This window comes from Epinephelus fuscoguttatus, linkage group LG20, assembly GCF_011397635.1.
Source record: "Epinephelus fuscoguttatus linkage group LG20, E.fuscoguttatus.final_Chr_v1".
NCBI lineage: Eukaryota > Metazoa > Chordata > Actinopteri > Perciformes > Serranidae > Epinephelus > Epinephelus fuscoguttatus.
In genome coordinates, this window is record NC_064771.1 from 33,503,599 (window position 1) to 33,526,299 (window position 22,701).

At 42.3% G+C, this 22,701-nt stretch overlaps 2 protein-coding genes across 9 annotated transcripts; one reads left to right on the forward strand and one right to left on the reverse strand.

The window, feature by feature from the left end:
- The first annotated feature begins 1,106 nt into the window (after positions 1 to 1,106).
- On the forward strand, positions 1,107 to 7,537 carry cbx1b (chromobox homolog 1b (HP1 beta homolog Drosophila)). Of its 5 annotated transcripts, none has more exons than XM_049564204.1 (6): positions 1,107 to 1,301; positions 2,481 to 2,562; positions 2,829 to 2,985; positions 3,153 to 3,306; positions 6,579 to 6,673; positions 6,849 to 7,537. In XM_049564204.1, exons 2-6 carry the CDS (start codon positions 2,508 to 2,510, stop codon positions 6,988 to 6,990), a joined length of 603 nt encoding a protein of 200 aa, XP_049420161.1. In that variant the 5' UTR covers positions 1,107 to 1,301; positions 2,481 to 2,507; the 3' UTR covers positions 6,991 to 7,537. The 5 variants fall into 5 exon arrangements, with proteins under 5 accessions (XP_049420161.1, XP_049420160.1, XP_049420164.1 ...); XM_049564203.1 differs by having other exon boundaries at positions 1,107 to 1,290; XM_049564205.1 differs by lacking the exon at positions 1,107 to 1,301 and adding an exon at positions 1,337 to 2,086.
- Positions 7,538 to 9,067: 1,530 nt separating this feature from the next.
- nfe2l1b (nfe2 like bZIP transcription factor 1b) lies at positions 9,068 to 22,538 on the reverse strand. Of its 4 annotated transcripts, none has more exons than XM_049563029.1 (6): positions 22,339 to 22,538; positions 18,695 to 19,517; positions 15,799 to 16,020; positions 13,102 to 13,191; positions 12,839 to 12,994; positions 9,068 to 12,571 (listed from the first exon to the last, which is right to left on the reverse strand). In XM_049563029.1, exons 2-6 carry the CDS (start codon positions 19,250 to 19,252, stop codon positions 11,198 to 11,200), a joined length of 2,400 nt encoding a protein of 799 aa, XP_049418986.1. In that variant the 5' UTR covers positions 19,253 to 19,517; positions 22,339 to 22,538; the 3' UTR covers positions 9,068 to 11,197. The 4 variants fall into 4 exon arrangements, with proteins under 4 accessions (XP_049418986.1, XP_049418984.1, XP_049418985.1 ...); XM_049563027.1 differs by lacking the exon at positions 22,339 to 22,538 and adding an exon at positions 20,838 to 21,048; XM_049563028.1 differs by lacking the exon at positions 22,339 to 22,538 and adding an exon at positions 19,905 to 20,432.
- Positions 22,539 to 22,701: the final 163 nt, after the last annotated feature.

Sequence of the window (22,701 nt, forward strand, 5' to 3'; positions counted from 1 at the left end):
AAACTCGCTCAAGTTCGTAGTTTTCACGAAAGTCCGTACATTTAATGGAAACACACAGGATTCGTATTTCTTTTAATGCGCATTTCCCAATGATTCGAATCACTCTTGGATGGAAACATGGCTATTGTAGCCTGTAGCTCTGACTGCCTCTCCGTGCACCGCGCTCACGTGGGCGCGCTTGCACGAGACCGTGAGACATGGGCACTGCCTTCATGTGTGTTCACGTGCTTTCGCTGGTTTCGCACAAGCGCGCACACGTGAGCACAGTGCACAGAGAGGCAGTCAGAGCTACAGGCTACAATGAGGCTAAAAACAGAGTTCAAATGACGTTTTTCCAAACAACTTTTTATGTTGGGGCTTCAGGACACTTGGATCACTACGGACGAGCAGTATGGAGATATTTTGTGGTTTCAATTATGTGTTTTTGGACGTTTGAATCTGGGGCGCCGTCAGCTTCCATTAGGTGGAGTTGTGTTGCTACCTCCTCTCCCCTTGGATCTCCTCAAGTGTTGTGAGGACTCTAAAACTTCACCTGAGCCTCCCTCAGCATATGGGTGAGTAGATAATGGCTGAATTTTCATTTTTGGTTGCACTATCCCTTTAAGTCCTTCTTATCATTCAGAAATATTATATATATTTTTTTCAAGTTTCAAAAAGCTGTTCCACTTCTACCCAAAATAACATTACATGGTGACATTCACAAAATAAATGATATATATTTTCCACCTCTTGCTTACAGAAAGTACAGTTTTCATCCACATCTTTAAATGTTGAAATGAACTTATTAACAGGGTAAATTAAATGTAGGCTCTGAAACTGAGACTTGCAGCACTTGAGTAAATGTACTTGGTCACATTCCGTTGGGGTCAGAAAAGTACAAATAAAGTACAGTTGATCTAGTGTACATGTGGTATTGATTTATCAGCTGTGTGTATGAATGCAGAGAGGACCGCTCCGTTGATCCAGTCCGCCGTTTGCTCACACTGTGCAGCAACAGATCTACAAATCACACACACGCAGCTCCACTGTATCAGGTTACCTTCATGAGTCAATCCACATGGTTTGAGATCAGTGAAGCTGCGCGGCCCACTGGCGTGCACTTTGTTCTTCTTCTCTGCTTGCAGACAAAGGGGCGGAAACGATACAGTTGAGTGTAGTCAAGCTAGCGGCTCTGTGTTTACCTACAAATCAAGGCAAACAGCGACGTTATCGATACACAATCACGACGCAAAGACCACCGTGTTGTTTTATATCACTTCGGGTGGAAGTTTAGAAAAAATATATTAAATTGTAAGTCACCGGTGAGTTTTAATTTTTGTCTTCCCTCCTCCCTCCAAACGTGTCTCGGTAACGTTTGGATGTGCACGAGTCTTGACGTTAGCTAGCCGATAATGTGCATGTTTTCAATGGGGACGGACACTAGTTAGCTCAGGAGTCACGTTTCACACCGGACAGCATCATTGTTATAGCCGACAGACGTCCACAGGAGTGTGTGAGGGGCAGGAGGTGCTGCTAACGCGAAGGCAATATGGAGGAGACACAGCTAGCTGCAAACTGAGGCTCCCTCCGAGGCTTTGTCGTGCCGTGTGTTCTTCTGGGTCTTCTTTAACACCCCTGAATGGGATGTATGTTGCATCACAACTATGTGATTTTAAACTATGTTAAAGCATAGATATATGATATGAACATCAGCTGTACATTGACTCACTGATACAGTATAGTAAGCTGCCGCCAGGTGTTGCAAACCTCCTGTGCACTGTTGTTGATGCTGGCACCGCCATGGCACCGTCTGCCACCGCTGGATCATCAATTAGTAAAGTCATAAAAATGTCATTTATTTACTCTTTCATGAGGACAACGCACATGTGTTAACATGGCTGTGAATGTGCCAGCGTTAGCCGGCTGGTTAACTTGCAACTCTGGTGTCTAGGTGATGTTTTGAAAGCAGAGCAACAGAAGAAATGCAGAATGCATGCAGAAATGCAGCATCAAAACACATTTATGAAATATGCAGACATGCACAGCAGTAATAGGCGATAAGACTCAATGGAGATCTTGATAAAAATGTGAGAAGATACAGCTACATGTAAGTAAAATGGTGATATGACACTATAAACCGTGCATCACAGAGTTGTAAGACACACCTACAAAAGAAAATATCATATATTTACTTTAGGCCACATTTTTATACTTGTGACACCACCCCCCCTCCCCCTCTAAGAGATCCAGTGAGCTTACACCATGTCATAAGGTGATGGTACGTGGGTAACTTCAGGCAATGCAGATCAGGCAGTCTTTGACACAACCATCACGCACACAGTGGGTTTTTAAAAGTACCAGCGCAACACTCAGATTGCTGGTAATCTCCATTGCCTCACATTGTTACCCTTGTATCCTAAATAAACCCAATGCTGTTCTCTCCTCTCCACCACGTTGGTTCTCGCATGCTTCCACGATGCAACAATCTTGACGTTGACCAGGAACCTGCTGGTCCCCAGGTCTACCTGATGAGTATGAGCCTGACTACAGAGCCCCCTAACGATGTTCCCGCTGTTACAGAAGGTTTAATATAATCATTATTTCTCTAACATAAATGTCTCTGTATCACTCTGTCCGTGTGTCAAGAGTCGAGGAGTGAGTCAAGTAATGTGTGGCACTGTAAATGTTTGTAACCCATTTGAAACGGCACTCGACAAGTGTCCAAAACACATGTGAACGCCTTAAACTCTCAATATTAACAGTTTTAAATTTACAAGGCTCAGCAGCCATTAAAAGGGTGGGTGTCTCCAGGACCAGTAACTCTCTGCTCATTATTTCTAACCCATCAGAGAGCAAAATGACCACAGCCGAGAAGAAGGACAAGAAGCCAGATGAAGTGGCAGAGGAAGAGGAGGAGGAGGAGGAATACGTGGTGGAAAAGGTCCTGAATCGGCGAGTGGTGAAAGGAAGAGTAGAGTATCTTCTCAAGTGGAAAGGCTTCTCTGAGTGAGTGTTTTTGGGGGAAACTCATCACTCATCCACTCCATCTTTTCCTGTCATTATCCAATTTAGACGTTCCTCTAAATCAGTGATTGCATCAAAATTATAACCGGTATTTTTTACAGGTGACTACGATATTAATTAACTGCATTTTCATGCACTTGTGTCCACAGGGAAGATAACACATGGGAGCCAGAAGACAATCTGGACTGTCCAGATTTGATTGCAGAATTCCTGCAGTCCCAGAAATCAGCACACGACGGAAAGAGGAAGGCAGCCGGGGACGCAGATGGAGACGAGAGTCGAACGAAGAAGAAAAAAGACGATGTAAGTCACAATTCTTTGTTTCTGTTAAGAGTCCAAAAATGGTCTGTCAATCATAAATGATATTGGGGTTAATTAAAGAATACTTGACCCGCAAAATTACCATCTGTATATCAGTTACTCACTGTGTGTTACCTTGAATTTGTGTATAAAACTTTTTCTCAAAAGAAGAATCCAAAAAGGGCAAAAATAGTTCATGACCTAAAGTAAATGGAAACCACATTTAACAACAGCAAAACTATACTAAAACATCTCTTTGCAAACACTTGAACAACTCCTGCAGTGTAATCCAAGTCTTATTTATCTAGTCCTTATTTATCTAGTCATACGCCCAGTTTTTGCATTTTTGGGAAGTACTGAACATACGACCAGATAAATGAGACTTGGATTATACTGCACAAGATGTGTGAGAGCTTGTGAGCAGATGTTTTAATCAGTTTTGTTGTTTTTAAACGCTTTCCCCGTTTACTTCAATTCATGAAGAATGTTCAACTTTTTTGGATTCTCCGCCCACAGTGGAGGGGTGCAAGAAAAACAAAGTTCTCTTCGTGATTTAAACGCAACTTTGGCTGCGTAATTTACATACAAATTGTCATTTTGCAGGTGAAGTATTCTTTTAAGGAACCATATTTTCTGTTAAAAGTTTCAACTGAACACCACAAAGACGACAGCCAAAGGTCTGCTGATCACCAACATGCATGTACGTTTTACACCTGCACGAGGACACAACTCATCTGTGTCTGTTGACCAACTGTGGAAACCAAACCAAGTAGTCTAATATTTTTTGACACCACTGTAAATCAGATTCAGCCTCGTCAGTGATAACATGTGTAATATGTAATAATATGTCTAATAAAAAAGTTGTACCCGTCACTGTTGAGCTGTTTTCTTTGCTTCGCTCTGCTGCTTGTTGAAGAACAAAAGAAAAGGCAGAGGCACAAAATAAAACCCTTTTTGATCCACACAGCGTGAGATGGACATTTCTGTGGGCAGAGCAGTCGCAAACATTGCCAGGAAAGAACAGTAAAACACAAACCAGTCACAGTGAGTCGGTTAGATAAAGAGTTGCAGGCGACAGGTGTTTATTGTAGTTTAGGCAACTGTAAACCACATCAAGGCTCGCCACATCCCGGGCTCGTGATAAAGCAGGATGCTGGTTTCCCAACCATATGGGAGTTCAGGTGCACACTTTGAGAGCACCTTTCTTTAGGATCAATCAACCAATAATAGACTCCCTCCTCCACATGTAGGATACCCTTTGTGTGGTCACACACCCACTATACAGTACAGGCAGCTCTCAGGATGAATCCTGAATGGTTGGACTTTACAACAGTCATGCAAGCAGACCAGGAAGTCTTGAAATTGGTCCAGTATTGAGACACTGCTCCAGCTGCAGCAGCAAAACAGGCAGCAATGTAAGCTCTACGGGCAATCGTGCACCATCAATTTACATCCACTGGAAGTGCTTGTTTGGCCACTGATTGCTCGGATTGTTTTTAGAAGTATCTGACTACATTATGGAAAAGACTTTGCAGAGGAATTAAGTCCACCTTTCCAACCAAGTCTCACTCAATGACAAGTCTTGTTCTGAAATCTTGCGAGAGGTGGAGTACAGACAGCATAGCTTAGTGTTATCTATGAGGCTTTGTGTGTCGTGGTTGAATATTAACCTGATTTTGGCGATGTGGAAAATTTTGCAAGATTTTAGAACAAGACTTTAACGGATCAGCAGAAGGTGAGGAAAAAGTATTTACTTTCTCTGTTGGGTCTTTTCTGTAATGTTGTCAGACTCTTGAAATAATAATCTGAGCCCATCAGTAGCAGCAAGAACTTTTAGTTGACAGTACACAATTACCTCTAAAAACTGACCCTTAACTAAGTCCTGCTACTGGACACAGTCTTGCCAATCGTAAAGTAGCATCAGGCCGGCTTAGACCAGGGTCCGACAACAACCCAGCTGTGCTCCATTGACTCTAATGCAGTCGTTTCAGATTTCCTTCATTTTCAGGCTGGTTTTGTGGATTTGGAGCTAAATGTTGTGTCTGGGGCACGTTGTGTATTAATGATACTCGTTACCTGGAGAGGTTGGGAAAAGATATACGTTTCTTCCCTGTTCCAAAACCAAAATCAAACCCTGGAAAGTGTAGGGTTAGCTAGCTAGCTACTGAAGATATAGCCTACTGAATGTGTACACATGCTGCTTTTGCTTTTTAATGATTATAACAGTGAAACAAAGACCGACCCTGCTGTACAGGAACCAGTGAAGGGAAGCAGGGAAACTTTCCTCATATTCAACCAGCTGTGTGTCATCACATGGAAGCCAAACACAGTTCATCTGCACACACTGTGATGCCACACAGCTGGTTCAATATCAGCAAAGTTTCCCTTTATATTCATTGTCTTGTGTGGCGATCAGCAGTGATGTGGTGGTTCACTTTTACACTGTGATCTGTAGCCTATAGTTCGGCTTTAGCTTCTAACTATCTTTGTCTTTTTAACCTGTTGTTGCTGCTGAGTCAGTTTGACATCCTGGATATATCCTTCAAACACAGACTGTAGACCCCTCTGTCTGCTTCTCTCTGGAATCACTCTTTCATTTCTCCAATTATATAATAATGTTTCTTCAGGGAGTGCAGTTAGTTACAGTGTGGGCTCCATGCTTACTGCGACAGCTTGTCGGACCATCACAAAGGGGCGGGGCTTAGCAAAAAGGCAGCCTGTGTCGCCACTGTAGCTGCAGCAGTCTCTCAATACTGGACCAGTTACAAAAATGTTGTCTCCACTGATCACTTGGACACAAAAGCATGGGTAAAAGAGTCCAGGTTAAAAATATCAATAGTTCCCTTTAACCTCAACTATTCTGATGATTTTAGTCATTGCCAAACATTGTTCACCATCTTCTCAAACGTGAGGATTTGATGCTTTTCTTTGTCATACATGACAGTAAACTGAATGTCGTCAGGGTTTTAGACAGTTGGTTTTAAGAAGGAAGACATTTGGAGACATCACTTTGGGTTGTCAGTTTCTAACAGACATTTTTCAGTATTTTCCGACATTTTACTGACAAAACAACAATCAAAAACATAAAGTACTCGTTGGTTGCTGCCCTACAAATATGTAGAAGGAAAAAGCTGCACACAACCATATGAAATCTTCAAACATTTGCTCCACATGCATTCAACCACAAGTTCAATATGTCTCCTTCATTTTCTATTCTCTCAGCAGTTTCCAAAGCTGTTTGTGATTGAAGTTGTATTCTGTCATTTGATCCTCAGACAGAGAAGCTAAGGGGCTTTGCTCGAGGACTGGATCCAGAAAGGATTATTGGTGCCACAGATTCCACAGGAGAGCTCATGTTCCTCATGAAATGGTTTGTATGCGCCGCGCGGCACAGTATCTGCCGGGCAGCTGTTGAAACAGGAAAATTAGCGACTGGATAACTGCCTCGACTGTTGGGGAAATAAAATGCTGCTATGAAATATTTGTCTGTGTGCGCCAAATGCAAGTCAGTTTGATGTGTGTGTTTGTGTTGTTCGCCCATGCAGGAAAAACTCTGATGAAGCTGACCTGGTGCCGGCGAAGGAGGCCAACGTCAAGTGTCCGCAGGTGGTCATCTCGTTCTATGAAGAGAGACTCACTTGGCACTCGTATCCCACCGAAGACGAGAAAAAGGATGACAAAAACTAACACAAGGGGCAGGGGAGAGAAAGAAACTGTAGTTTTGAACTTCATTGTACTTTTGATGGGATTTGGGGGGGGGGGACAAGCAAGACATCATCGGACTCATTTGTCTTATGGTGCAGTATCACTCATTTGATTATACTTTTATCTGGATATAATCTACCTGTAAATATGCTTCAGATTTGCTTGACAGCTGAAATGTTAAACACAGTGTTAATTTACAGTATCGACTTGAGTTTTGAGAAAGCCTGTCGGTCGTTTCAGTATCCTTTTCACACGGAATTCTGTCCAGTGCTCGTCATCTTGCTATGACAATGTATCAGTGAGGTGATGTTTTTATTTCATTAGTGCGCCATTTCTTTTTATACTTGGTTCATTAGTGCTTTCGACGGCAAAGCTGTGTCCATTAGCTGTTTCCTTAGGACTTGTTTGATGTATGGTTATCAGCTTTTCAGTGATTGATCTGGCTATTGGTAATCTTTGTAGTGTTTTTCATGACTATGTCTTGCTTGTCGGTTTTGGACAATAAACCACTTTTTGTTAACTCTGTTTCAACTGGGATCACTTTAAACGTGACAGGATTATTACGCAGCAGAGCTGCAACTAACCATTTGTTTTAGACTCATCATATGGTCAATAAAACATACGGAAATAGAGAAAAATGTGCATTTACAGTAGCCAAACTGATGTCGTAAAAAACTGACAGAAATAAGTGAGAAAACCATTGCCTGTATCTGTGCTGTGGATGGACGGGGCTTAATAGGGTTGGGTGGGGCTTAACCAGGATGGGTGGAGTTTAAAGCGAAAGTTGAAATTTAAACCTGAATTTAATGTTGGGTTGATCGAAACTTTGCTTTGTTTTATTAGAAAGCTATTTACGGAACAGTCTCAGTATTGAGCTTCAGATCATTTTTCATTACAAGAGTACGAGACCAAACACAGCCGAATACTAAAAGTATTAAACAGAGTGCTGCAGGGATGATGTCTATTTGTAGGCTAACACGGAATTAAACAAACGCTATAATTGAACTACACCACGGTCACGTGACTTAACGTGGCCACCACAACAAGATTGCAAAGCCATGTTTGGCGTGATGGAGTTCTGTTGTTCAGCTACTTGTTAGCAACCGTCATTTTTAACACACCTAAAGGCTTCAAGATTATCACCTGGAGCATTTACTGACATACTTCATGTTGTAGGACAAAAGAAAGTCTCTCATGCTGGTGTTAACCACAGACCTTATTTCAGACTTCTAACCAAAACCATTTGTAAAGACCCACTGACTTCAAGGTGAGTCAACTGGAGTGCAAAAATGCTAACTCATTTCCAGGTTTTAGGAGTCATTCCTGCAGTACTCTATTTACTGTAAGGCAAGAACGTCATCACATCTTTTGCGTTGAGCTCCAAAGACAGTCATGCTCCTCTGAATTTTTGTAACTAGGCCCCCAACATTTCAGGTCAATATGGCCACCTTTAAGGGGAGACTGGCTGAACAGGTTAGCCTGTACTGACATCTCTACGACTATTCACTGACAGACCACGGGGAGAGTCAAATGCCCTTAAATTCTTGGAAAGAAATAGCTCACCACACTGGGGAAAGAAGATGCCTTCTGCCGCAGGGTGTGGAAGATAATGTTCTTCATTGACATTAGTTGACTTTTTTCTTATAGTATAGAAAACTTAGTTTGTACAACCCCTTGCAGTTCGAAGCTTGTTGCAATGAACCACACACTGAGCGTAAACGCCTCTGAGGATGCTTCTAGCTTGTGCATCATCTACTGAGGCCGACATGAGTATAAACTGGCAATCATCAAATGTTTGGTTTTCCTTTTTTGAGAAATGACTTAAACATTTGATCGATTATCAGAATAGCTGACTTTTTTCTGCTGACCAACAACTTGATTAACTGACCTATCGTTTACGGTCCTGAAGCCTTTTCCAACAAGCAGGTCTTTCAAGTCATCAAGATAACTTTGCAGATTGAAACCTGGAGCCCCCCAAAATCCAGATAACTATAGACACCTGCTTTTTGACCCGTATTGTACAGTATAACATATGCAACTAGAACACAAGAGTCACAGGTGAAAATAAAAACACTTTATTAATCAATAAAAACAATTTTTGATTGCCGGCAAATATCTCAAAACAGAGGGAACTACATCCAAACTGAAATTAGAGGGTTGAGACTGTTATGGAGACATTTGACAAACTACATAAATCATGACAAACACAAACATGAAAATATTTACATAACAAGACAGACAAAAAAAGTGCACTAAGTAGTAGCAATACTAAATAGTTGGTGTCGCACTGGGTTACACTGAAGTGAATGTTAACCAGAGTTTCATGCCTGAATATCACATTTAATGAGGACATTTCTCCTTTCAAAAACAATTGTTTGGACATCATCTTAACGTTGCGACTTCAGTTCAGCCTCATGTAAATATTCTAGCCTAACCGCTATCTCAGCTGCAACCTATCTCAGCTACCTATTTTTCTTTTTTTGTTTTTAAAACAGGGCGATGTGACATGTACTGACAAAACTTCATTCAAATAGACAAGTAATAGCACTTCTACTTTGAGAACATTTCCCTCCAGTTCTCAAAACATTTAAAGTGAGAGAGAATGAGATTGTGAAAGAAAGGCATTCAAATCAAAGTGGCCGTAACGCACACCGTCATTGCACGCGTTCAAATAACTTCTATCTCATGTAACAACTCGGCTCACTTTGTCATCAACACAAAAAACTTAAAAACATAGGACTCATAATATTCAAGCCAACACCTCGGCTTTACAGCAGTTTAAAAAAATTACCTCAAGTGGCTTTCAGTTGGCAAATAAGTTACTTGAAAGGGATATCGCTACACCACAGCGACAACTGAGCCGGTTTTAAGTTAGTGCTTAAAACAAGGCATCCAAGAGGAAAGAAAACATCAACAAATGATCCATAAATCTGATCTGTGATAGCCTGGAGTTGGTGGTAATCATACAGTACTCTCTGGAGCTCCACGCCCACCACAGTATCTTCAGTTCTTCCCGTTTACCGGCTGTGTGAAGTTTTAAAATCAACAAAAAAAAAAAGAGTGTAGACTTGTACATAAAGCTGATGTGGCTAGACCTATAACCTTGCTTATACTACAGATTATGAACAGTTAATAAGAGCCTTCCTAAACGCAGCTCCCGTATTTAAACCTGCAGCGAAGGAATAGCGACAGACACGGCAAAATGCATATAGCCAAGCCTTTTAAAGACAAATTACAGTGCTATGTATAATTTATAAGGAAGTTGATACATTTTGCAATGCAGTGTGCCTCCTCCCTAAAACCTCCGTCTGCTCCTCTTGCAGGACTTCACCTCCAGGCCCCTTTTAGCAGTGGCCAGCCCAGGAACACTCAGCCTCTGACTCTCTTCTTGTCTCAACATCCTCCTTCCACACATCAATCCCTTCAGGGCCTTCTAAACTTAGATGCCGCCGACAAACTGACTCAAAAACTGGAATTTGCGATACACAAACCAACAGAATTGGAGTGCAGTGTTTTAGCATTTAAGATGTATTCAGATCAAGTGATGTGCACCATACAACCTTTGGTTAGGATCGGTGTTAATGGCATCCTAAAATGATGGACTTCCTTTAGCCTTTGGTATCTAAACTCTCCAATAACCATAGATGCTGTTCTTTGCCTGAAGATTTGCAACTCAAAAGCCTCAGTGACAAAAATCACTAAAAGTCTCCAGGGGTGGGGTGTGATCTGTCCTTTAAAACCTTCGGTGCATAGGTATTCCAACCATCCTCGCTGACAGTGTTCTTTTACTCCCACTTGTCTCGACACCAGTCCCTCGTTTCACCCTACACATCTTCTCCATCCTCAGTGGTTTGATGCAAAAGGATCAAGAGCAGCTAAAATTTTTCTAATAGCTCATTTTATGTCCTTTTATATCCCTCGTCTCCTTGCTTATTGTTTTCCCCCGTCTAAATAATGAAATATCAGTACTCAAACGAAGAGCTACTTCTGCTTCAAAGTTGTTTCCAGGAAAAAAAAAATGTAGGAACAGATTGAAAAGGGAGAAACTAATGCAGGAAGAGTAGTCAACAATGCCATTTTTCTACTCACCAGAATCTTCTTAAAGGAAAAAAGGACATCTCTCTTGCATCTGCAGAAATCTTTCTTACTGATTTAGCAAAGTGATAGAATAAACAGCAGTTTGCCCCCCTCACTTCTTTTTGTCCTTCTGTTTTTTCTCGGGCTTTCGGTTCTGCTCAGCAGTTGTCACGCCGCGGGGCATGATCAGCACGCTGCCGTCAGCGCTGTACTGGAGCGAGTACTCGCTGGGAGGATAGGGCCGGCCCTCCTCGTCCCGTAGCTGAGTGAACACCTCCTGGTACAGACTGTGCATCTTCTGCTTCATCTGTCGGATGGAACGGATGAACTCCATCTTCTCCTTCAGCAGGCGGGACTTGTCGCGCCTCAGGTCTTGGACGCCCTGCTCCAGGTTTATGATGGTGTCCAGCTTGCGCTTGCGGCAGTTCTGGGCCGCCATCTTGTTCTTGCCGCGCCTGCGGATGTCGCGGATGAGGGCAAGCTGGCCTTCACTTAGGTGGTGCTTGGCTAGAAGCTCGTTGAACTCTTCCACAGGCAGGTTGATGATCTTCTCGTTGGAGAAGGGGATTTTCATGGCCCGGGCTCGGCGTTCGTCACGACTTGAGTGCTTGTCGAGCAAGTCCTGAGGAGGCTGAAGCTTGTTGTGTTTGTCCCGGACAGTCTTCTTCCCAGTTGAAATGGGGAGCTCTGGGTGCTCGGCGAACGCAGAGGAAAGCGGCAGGTTGTAAGTATGATTGTGGCTGATGCTGTCGAGCTGAGGGAGGCTGTGGAACTGGGAGGGGTCCTGATAGCTCATACGGCAGAGCTTACTGTACCCAGGCTGATAACCACCAACAGCACCTTCCTCTGTCTCCACGGTAGCAACCTCAGAGTCGGTGCTGTACCCCACAGCTCCCTCCTCGGAGAAGGTGGCAGACGTTGAAGACGAAGATGCTGCCGAAGAGCAGGATGTCTCAGAGCTGCTTGGGGAGGCGGGGCTGTGGCTGGAGTCCAGGGAAAGACCAGAATCTGAGTCGAGCTCTTCCTCCAACTGGGAAGCTTGGGCCTGGCTGAAGCCCTCCTCCATGGCAAGATCCAGCAAGCTGATCTCATCGAGCATGGACTCTTCCAGCAGGTTGCTGAATGGATCGGGCAGAATGGGCGTGGATGTAATGTTGGTACTAGAACTATTAATGTGTGGAAGAAAGATCCCGGTCAGGTTAGTGGCTCCAAACGTGGAGTTGATGTTGCTGGAGTTGCTGGAAGAAAATCTGAGCATGGTGGTTCTTGGAGTGATGCTAGTAGAGTCCAACTGGGGGTTGAAAATCTGGGGGAAGTCTTGGCTGCAGCTGGGGAGGGACGCCTGGTGAAGGCTGACGTCCTGGTTCACCGGTGTTGAGGGAGTAGAGAGTCCAAAGTTTCCCGCGGTGTTTGAGTCAGTCGTCCCACTTGTGCCGCTGTCAGTGCTGGAGTTGCTGTGGGGCGAAGTGCTGTTCACTTCCATTGCCTTGAACAGAAAGATTTCATTAAGTACATACAGATTTCTCAAATTATAAAGCACATTTTCGTGCTAAATAATTATGAGACAGAATAATAATTTCTATGGTCACATTTTTTCACACTATGACACAGTAAAGAAGCGGCAAGTTTCATACTTCCAGATGTGCACTTTCCTCATCATTTTCACTGTTTCGTTTTGGACTTACCTCAACAAATACAACAAACAAATACATCTCACATGTTAAAAAGCAATCTATTTAAAAAGGGGACGTACTTGTAGCTCCATGATGGCCATAATGTCTTGCCACTGCTGCTCCAGGTCTAACTGTGGCTCTGCCGGGGGCAGCTGTGGTGCCAGAGGAAGGCCCTGAGACGTGGAGGGAACTTCTCCATTGGGAACTATTTCCGAGGTGCCAACCGGGGCTGGAAACTGTTTGGACACATTACAAAAACATTGAATTCACTTGTAGTTTTTTCACACCAATGAAAAAAGCAATACTGTGCAATGCATTGAGACAACGAGTTTTATGTTTTTACTTCAGATTCTTCTCCAAAAGGGAAAGTGGCCTCCAACAGCCTCAAGCACTCTTGTAGGGACAGTGAAGTCTGTGAGCCAAGACCTGGGAGCTAGGCAACAACAACAGAAGAGATACCAATACAGTCAAAACTATTTATTGTTGTAGGGCACTTGTAGCTCAGTTTATCTGGTCTGGTCCAATAGAAGATAAAGCTGTGTATTCGTCTTCTCTGGTGTCACAAAGAAATAACTGATTGTGAGTGCAACTGGACCTCATATATCATAAACAGCAACAAAAGAGGCATTCCATAGCAAACTATTATAGGAGAATACTTACTGTGTGTGATCACTGCTTTACACTCGCTGTGTATTGACTCCCAAACCTCTGTTTTAAATCTGCTTCTGATTGTTTGGGCAAAGTCCCTAGCCTGACATCACCAAACCAAGTTGCAAATGCCAGTTCGTCGGGAACCTCTCAGTTCATTTTTGATTTCCAAGGGACCTTATCAAGGGCTGCAGATCAAAATGCCACTGGACGTGATAAGACAGACCGACAACCAATTAGGTTGACGAAACGTGACGTAGCGCTGAGCAACAGACAAATGTGAACAGACGACAGCATGCAGAGATGAGCTGTGATGGTGTAGCATCAATACCTGAATGAGTGTTGTCACTTTTGCCATCAAAAATTGAAAATAGTACTTTAACAGAAAGTTCCACATCAGCCGCAGCCATCTTAAATAGGAATTGTGCAAATTTGCAGGAAAGCCCAATCAGTCTTTTTTCAGCATTGGCAGTATAAAAACAAAATGGGGGAGTGCAGCAAAATGCCGCCTACCTACTTTTGTTTATACAGAATGCGCCTTTTTGGGGCAATGGGGGGCGTGAGCAAGTAACAAAACGTGTAGCTCAGCGTGTGACGTAAACAGTGACGTGGGAGGGAAGCCGCGGCTGGTCAGTCCTTGGGCAATTCTCTTATAAGTCAGCCCACCCTTTACCGTTCCCATCACTTGACGGTTAATGGCCTCTTCGTTTGCGAGGGCAACGAGGGCGCGCAATTCTTTGTCTCGCCAGTTACTCATCTTTACTGTCTGTCAGATTTGCTACTAGCTGCTCATTCCTGCTATCAGCTGTTTCCTGTTAGTCTACCACCAGTGGGTCGCACAGCTCCTCCCTCAAGTCATCAACAGCCCCTCCTGTGGCGTAAGGGCGCCTCGTTCTTTTAAAACCAAAAAGGTTCCGCCAATATGTCTACCCTACGCAGTGGAAAATTGGGCACCTCGATCAACTCGCCAATCCGGCTCTGTGTGTCTAAATGCTCGCAGCTTGCCGGCAAAACGGCCCAACATTTAGTTGCTTCTTCGAAGTACATTGACGGTGCTCCTCTTGACTAAGCTAGGTTCATGCTTGTCGTAAGGTCCCCAGCACAAGGGCGCGCGAGCCAAAAATGAAATCATCCCATATTTTGAGTAAAGCACGAAGACATGTCGGCCATCGTATCAAAGCCCAGTATTCGATAAACGGCTGTGATTGGCACGACCAGGCCGAGGTCGGCTGTGAATCTGTCTGAACAGGAGAGGGACCAGATGCATCTGCCACAGTAAATAAAACATGAGATAGCAGATTCGTCTGGTTCCCAGACTAAAAAATCTCTGCTCTCACATGGTGATCTTGCATGAGTATAGGCTATGTGAGAGAAATCAGGAAATCGCTGCAATCAGAAGATGGATTTCTAAGCAGTAGCTATAGGCCCGTGTTAGTCTGCTTTGCCTTCACACCACAAATGAACCACACCAGAGTCTGATTGGAACCAGACCGGGACCACCTTGACAATCGGGATTCTTGATCTGTTGCAATAAGTGCGGGTTGTGTGGGCTTTTACACCAGCCCAAACATACTGTGTGAAACGAGCAAATGTAGTTTGTTTAAACCAAACCGGTTCCTTACAAAAACATCCGTCAACTGTTCTTTCTGCTGTTCTGTGTCTTGTTTTAAGGCTGAGGCACATTTTTATAACCTCACATTAGTTTCTGGCATTATCAAAATCCTGCACGGTTCACAAATATTCTGTGTATTCACCTCCTTAATGTTCAGCTACTGCGCTCAAGTCAGACCATCTTATCTAATAAAATCTAAACAAGACAAGAACAACATTTTTGTTTTCTTTATCCGTGTAGGTTCATAGAAATGTCACAGATGCCACAAATACCACAAATGCCAGCTCTGGACGAGCCACACCTGTGTGCATCTGTAGTTTTACAAAGATTACATTCATGTGTCACGGGGCTAATGATTCTGAACGGCCTCTGAACCACTGGAAAATTCTCTCCAAAGTTAAGCCCTGAAATGATTTAATAGCATTTCAACTTTATAAAAGCAACGGCCGTATTTGCTTAATTTCTCCCTCCACTGTCTAAGACTTAACTCACTGACTGACGTGACACAACAATGAGATGAAACTCTTAAATTCAAACTGAGCAATTTTGCAAATGAACACAATTTTTCAGCCCACAATGTTCTATGCAAATGGTGAAATGAGACTAACTGGAAATGTCTCCACATGAATACAAACTCGTATTCAGCGGACGAAATTATCCTTTATCACCAGTGTGCAGCTCCCAAGTTTCTATTTTCTTTTATGTAATATTAGACAGTTAAATGTACCACCTCCCACTGGATGAAACACTAGGATACAGAGATCCATTTAGTCTACAAACCTGCTCTGGGATACTCTCTCCAGTCTCCCCGTCCACTGGCTGAGCACCCTGTAAGTTTACTCCATTCCTCCAGCTCTCTTGTTCCTCATTGCCGTCTTTGTTCTCATGTGGGTTGGGCTTCTCCTCCTCACTCTCCTTCTGTCGGTTGCTGTAGTTGAACACTTCTCTTCCTGCACCAAGGTCGATGTCCTGTCTCCATAGGATGTCAATCAAGTCAATGTCCTGGAAAAAACATACAGCAACCAATGAGAAATGGCCCTGTGCAGAGGACAGTTAATCATGTTGACATTAAATGCATTCAAAATGAACTCGTACTGAGCTACAACTGAAATCCAACATATTTTTTGTTCATTATTTACGATAATACACTAGCAAGTTCACGGGTTATCTTTTACACAAGCAGTTTGACTCATTATTTCATAAGAGGGGTAATTTTGGTGGATGATGCAACAGAAATGTAGTCAGATGCTGCAACCATGACAGAAACACTTTGACATGGTGGTTAACATGTGATCAGAAAGAAGTCATAGTTCATAACAGTCCAACAATGACTTTGTGTGACCCCTAACTTCATTCCATCGATATGGTCATAATGTGCAAGGTTTCTCAAAGAGGAGCTATTATGCTTTTCTTTATTTTGTGTCTCATACAAAGTGTTACAGTGAAGGTTGTTTTTATTAAATGTGGCCACAGTTTCAAATGATGAGGTAACTGTATGTAGGGGTAATCCCTGTGAGCAAAAACCTCAGGCTTCAGAGCGCAGTGAATATTCATTTCCAACAGTTCCAGGCACACTACTGCAAGTGTTTACAATACGTAGCCTACCCTGCTAAATGTAGCTACATGCTAACATCAGGGAAATATGTCAACTTGATTGCCGATGTTGAACATTTCTCCCCGATCTCAGATTAGATTCCTGCTCGAACATGTGCAGCTGTGTTTAGAAGCTTTTACTGGATATTTTTCACAATGCAAAGTGCACTAACTGCAAGCTGCTAATGTGCGTGTAGCTACATGCTAACATCAGGGAAACCTGTTATCTTGTTCAGCAGCTTATATCGGTTATTTTGTAATGGTAAAAGTGCTTCTATACTCTGTTTCAGGCATTCTCCGGCTGAAATGACAGCACAGAGTTGCCAAGATACGGAAGACCCGTAATCGCTGACCAATCAGAGCAAGCTGGGCTTTTGAGGGTGAATACGGGTGTTCCAGCTCTAGTGGAAAGCTCCAGTAGTTCCAGTAAAAGCTAAAAGGAACAGTGTTTAAGATTTAGAGAGAGTAAGTGGCATCTAGCGTGAGGATTGCAAACCGCAACCGGGAACAGCTTCTCCTCGTTAGAGTTCCTTAAGTGCTCCTTGTTCAGAAGGTTTTTACCGCAAGCCCAATTATTCTTAGAGGTCGCTTCCTCCCCAAAACAAACAGAACCAGTGATTTAAACCGGTAAAAACAGTGAACAAAGCAGTTTCACTTTAAATAAAAACAGTGTGTTCAAACACTGTTGTTGCAGAGGGGCTGCTAAGTACGGTGGCCAACGCGAAAACGTGAATGGCCCCACCGAGAGTCAGTGTTTGGTTTGGCCATTCTGAGCTACCGTAGCAACATGGTGGTGCAAAATGGTGATTTCAGTGGATGAGGACCCGCTCCCCACGTAGATATTAATGGCTCATTTTAAGGTAACAGAAACACAAATATTCTTATTTCTAGGTGTTTATACACCAAAGAAAATATACTTATTATATTCCATTTCTACCAATATATCCCTTTCAATCCTACACACTGGACCTTTTAATACAAGTGGAGATGTACCAATACCACTTTTTCCTTCCTGCTACCGATTCCGATCCCTAAGCCTTAGGTATCTGCAGATACCAAGTGCCGATCCGATACCATCGCGTAAAATAAAAATGGATGGGATATGAATTGTTTTCATTATTATTATCCAGTGTTGACACAGATCAAGACACAGGATAAAGTGCAGCCACACAATTTGGTAAAAAAAAGACATTTTAAAGGCTACAGTAGAATGCTTTTTAAACTCCTCTCTGCTTCCATTTCGTTTGCCTGTAGCGTGTGTATGTGTAATGACCTGAGGCATTACGTGGTATCAGATTGGTCATAGGATGTACTCGCCGATACCCGATACCCGATTACCACATTTTAGGCAGTATCGGAGGCATTTCCGATAATACAAGTACTTTAAACAGTAAAATAACTACTGACAACAGTCTATTATTCATAGAAATGTTTTAAGTGTCACATGTAAATGTAAAAGAATGTATTGTTTTCTTTAGTGTTGATTTCAAAGTAAATTATGGACGATGAGTGTTTGCTGTGTATTTCAAAGTAGTACTCTTATTATAACATTAACTGTTGTATCACAGCTGAATCACAGCTGTAATGAATGTGACTCAACTGGTTTTACTAAAAATATCTGACACTGATAAAGGAACAGGGCTGTGGTTTCATGAATTATACTGGTAAACGCTGTCAAACGCTGTATGTTTTAATTTTTTGGAATACAGTATAATTGTCTGTTTTACGCTCCCATACCCCCAAATATTTATGAAACTGATACTGATTCGCAGTATTTTAAGTGAGTAACACTGATGAAAACAAACGCTCTCTGAATAATAATTTATTTCTGTTAACATCTGTGGCTTGTTATGGTTGCTACTTAGAAGACACGTTCACTACTAAATTAGAGCACCAAAAATATGTACGTTCAAACTGTAAATTGTTGTGCATTATGAAATCCTGCTCTTCAAATGTATTTGTGAAACAGCAGGTGACTGTGGTGACACGAAGCACCTGTCAAAGGGAGGTGTTTGCCCCCTCCTCCTTCTGACAGGTGCTCCCCAGACGTAAGCAGAGTGAAGGATGAATGAAGGTGCAGTACCTCTTTGGTGAGGTCGTCATTGCCATCCCTGCTGCCCTGCTCCTGGTTGCCCTCTGGGGCCACAGCTCCCAGGCTGCTGTCCGCTGCGTTCAGGTTGTACGTGGATTCAGGTGCTCCACTTCCTCCCCTCATGGCCGGGGTAGCTTCAGGGTTGTTAATGTCCTCTAAGCCGCCCCCATTGTCCAGGGTGATGCTGGGGCTGGACTGGCTGCTGGTGGACACCACAGTCTCAGAGTCACGATGCACTAGCCAGGTGTTGAGCTCGGTACTGGGCACAGAGAGGCGATCCAGTTGGCGCACCTGGTTCAGCAGCCGTCTTGTGGTGAAGAAATGGTCGAGGTCCACACTCTTTGGATGGATGCCATAGCCGTCCAGCGTGTTGCGCAGGTTGTGAAACTGTGTCTGGGTGTAGGCTGAGCTAGGGCCCAGGATGATCTCTCTCAGTGGGGGCAGCTGATTGCTTAGATAGGTGTCAACGTCCACCCGCACCCCAATGAGACTCAGAAGGATGGTGAACTGAATCAGGCCCTCTGTGAAGTACTTTTTCAGGTAAAGCATTTCTTTACAAAGGAACAAAAGGTGAAAGTAAAAAATAAAAACAAAAACGGGGCCAACTAGCTCGGATCAATACCTCTGTACTTGTACTAGAAGACGGAGATAGATACATGAACGTAAAAAAGTGGTCAAGGACAGTGAGGGGAAGGGGTCTTCAACTGGATTCTGAGTGTTTAGAAGGCATGTAAGATCCGAGATGGGGTTTCCACTCTGAGAGACAGCTGGTGCACAAAGCTTCGTTCTTTATAAGGTTCTCATGTTTCCACTCCTGACAAAAGTGAGAAATGACATTTTATTAGAATCAGAATCCTGTTTAGGAGACTTTGCTTTGGATTATTGGTGCATTGCTTAAACATATTCAGAGACAACTGATTTAACAATTAAAGCACGTATTGCAAAAACTAAGAGACAGAGAGAAAAATATAAAAATAAAACTATAATATTGTCCAAAGAACGTGCAAAAACTCACAGCACTGAGTGAAGAAAGAGTGTGCGATGTACAGATAACAGTCCAAAAGATGTGGGTTAATGTAAAGCACAGAGACATAATATTGTTATTATTGTGTTCTTATTATTATTATTGCTCCACAGCAAACTATATTATCTTAACATCATAAATGAGACTAGTTTCAGCCCTGAGACACCCAAGTCTTACCTTCCTATATTTGCATAAAACACATGTTAATGACGAGAAAAAAAAAATCAGGACTTGCTAGCCCACTGCAACCACTCCATCCTCCCAAGACTAGAGAAGTGATGTCGGCTCGCACCGCGCAATGCCTTCTCCTTCTTTGAAATTCAGCAGCCCAGAGATGGTGAACACACAGCTTTAGGCATCACCCCACCCTTGACAGGACAACTACTTCTTGTGGGTGCTGCTGAAGGTGAATGGGAGAGTCGAGAAGGCTCGCTGGGCTGGCTAGCACACGCACCAAAGACAACGTTAGGTGGCGGGCAGGGTCCCTCCCTCCTCCCGCACAGCTGCGCCTATCTTCGTCCTTATGACGTTTGCTGTCCGTTACATTGTGTTTTGAGACCCGGCGTCTGCTGTTACACACGTATTACCACCTTATTACGTAACGTACAGTACAAATAATACGCCGTGTCGCCACGTTAAATAGTTAGCTAGCATCTTTGTTTACCCTGAAAAGTGACAGGTACCCCTTCTGATATTTTAGCACTACCTACATCAAACAATCTCCCTAGCAACAAGTGGTGAAAAGATGAATGACGGATTGTGCAGCCATTCGCGTCGGCTCAAGCGCGGTGACGACACATGACTCCAGAAAATCCCGACCAATAGGAATGCCGCGTGGGCGGGGCTTAGAGAAAAAGCTAAACTACTATTGGAACTCAAAGCCTGCACTGTTTGCTAGCCTGTAAGCTAGTTTGATGCTAACCGTCATAAGCATTCAACTACTTTTAAAAGTAACTTGGGTATGAAACAGAATCACGCCACCGTGTTCAGCCATTCACACACAAATGCTACTTATTCACTCATGTGTCCGCTAGCGTTAGCTCGCGCCACGAATAACTGACAATCCGTGTATCGGCTTGTGCGTTATTAGTTAATTGATTTAATACTCACGCGTGAAGATTTTGCGACTGTATCTTCATTCCCAAAAGTCCGCTACCACCTGACAACAGTGAGTGAGTCTTGTTTTATTAAATGTTCCACAGTATTGCTCGACATAGCATTCTCCAGCCTTTCCTCATTGAATGGCCCACCATGACTTGCAAAATTGCTAGCTGGCCCGGCTAGCCTAGCAAGAGCCGCTTGACACCAAAACACGCTTTCACACAGCGCATGCGCAGAACATTCTAGTAGCAAGCTTTCATCAGCCGACTGAAAATCCCCTGCTGATAATAATAACACACAATGTGCACCAAAATAATACAATGTTTTAACACATTTAGTGGCAAAACAACTTAATCATTACGTTTTTTATTCAAAATAAATCAAGAAAAGTGTGTTATACAATTTTACTAATGTTAAATGGATTATTTTCACACAAATACTTATTATATCATATACATAATATAGTTTTCAACTCTGTACTGTACCATACTATATGACATTTGATATTCTATTTACTGCTGTACTATCAATATGATGTTATACTTGAATGGAAACCCACAAAACACTTTATTAAAATGATGATGTAAACTTGAAAATGAAAATGTAATTCCACCATGCAGTATAATTTTTCATATATGTATGTGTTACTTTACTAAAAACTAAAAATGAAAATGCATTGACCTTGTTTGCACTCCATGTACCAGGTGATTCATGACCACATTAAAATATAACTTTCATTTTTCAGTTGTACCCCGCTCTACAATGGAAAATATTCACATGCTGAATCAAATTTGAAAAAATTAAAATGCAATATAAAGAATGTGACCTGTTTTTCCATTTATTACCAACAACAAGAAAGGTGTGCACTTAATTAATGTGGTTTCACAATAATTTTTAAGAGATTTAAGCTGAATAAGTATGTCTTATGTGCACTTTATTTTTTATATATCCTTAAAATGTATTGCTTGCTTTATTTAATACGCAAGAAAAAGAACTATATTTGTTTTGTTGTAGTAGTGGAAAAAGTATTCCAAATTTTTACTTAAGTAAAAGTAGTTAAACTACATTGTAGAAATACTCTAACAGTTAATGTCCTGCATTTAAAATTGTACTTGTTTTTAATCAAAATATACTTAAAGTGCTGAAGTTAAAAGCACTCCTTATGCAAAGGGCTCATTTCAGAATCATATATATTATTGAATTTTAATTGTTGATGCATTGCTGTTGCAGCTGGTAAAGACAGAAGATTTATTCTTTTTTAATATAGTTGAATAGCTTAACTTAGGTATCTTATGTCTTGCTTTATTTAATATGCAATAATAAGTCATGTATTTGTTTTATGTATAATAACTTGGTCTTGGTTCTGTCATCCTTGTTCTATGTTGATACATATTCCAGTGAACAAAAAAAAGATGATTAGAATAAATAAAACAAAATGAGCAATGCAGCAGAAACAGGTTAAACGGAATACTTCACCCACCAAAATGCCATCTGTAAATCAATCACTCACCTCAATATGTTGAATTCATAAGGAAGTCTTTCTCACACGTCATCACGGTGAACAGAGAATCCAAAAATGGCAAACATATTCGATAATCTGAAGTCACTGGGGACCACATTTAACTGCAGCAAACTATATCAGAACGTGTTTACAAACTCACACTCAACTTGAGCAGCATGATGCAAGTTTCATTTATCCAGCTGTAAGCTCAGTACTTACCAAAGATATTGCGTTACCTTGTGGTCGACCCCTGTGACCAAGACTGAAAGTGAAAGCATTGGTAGGTTTCAGTTTTTAGTCTCCGTTGGTTTGTGTTCTTCAAAAATTCAACTTAAAATGGGGCGAGTAATTGATATACAGTTGGTAATTTAG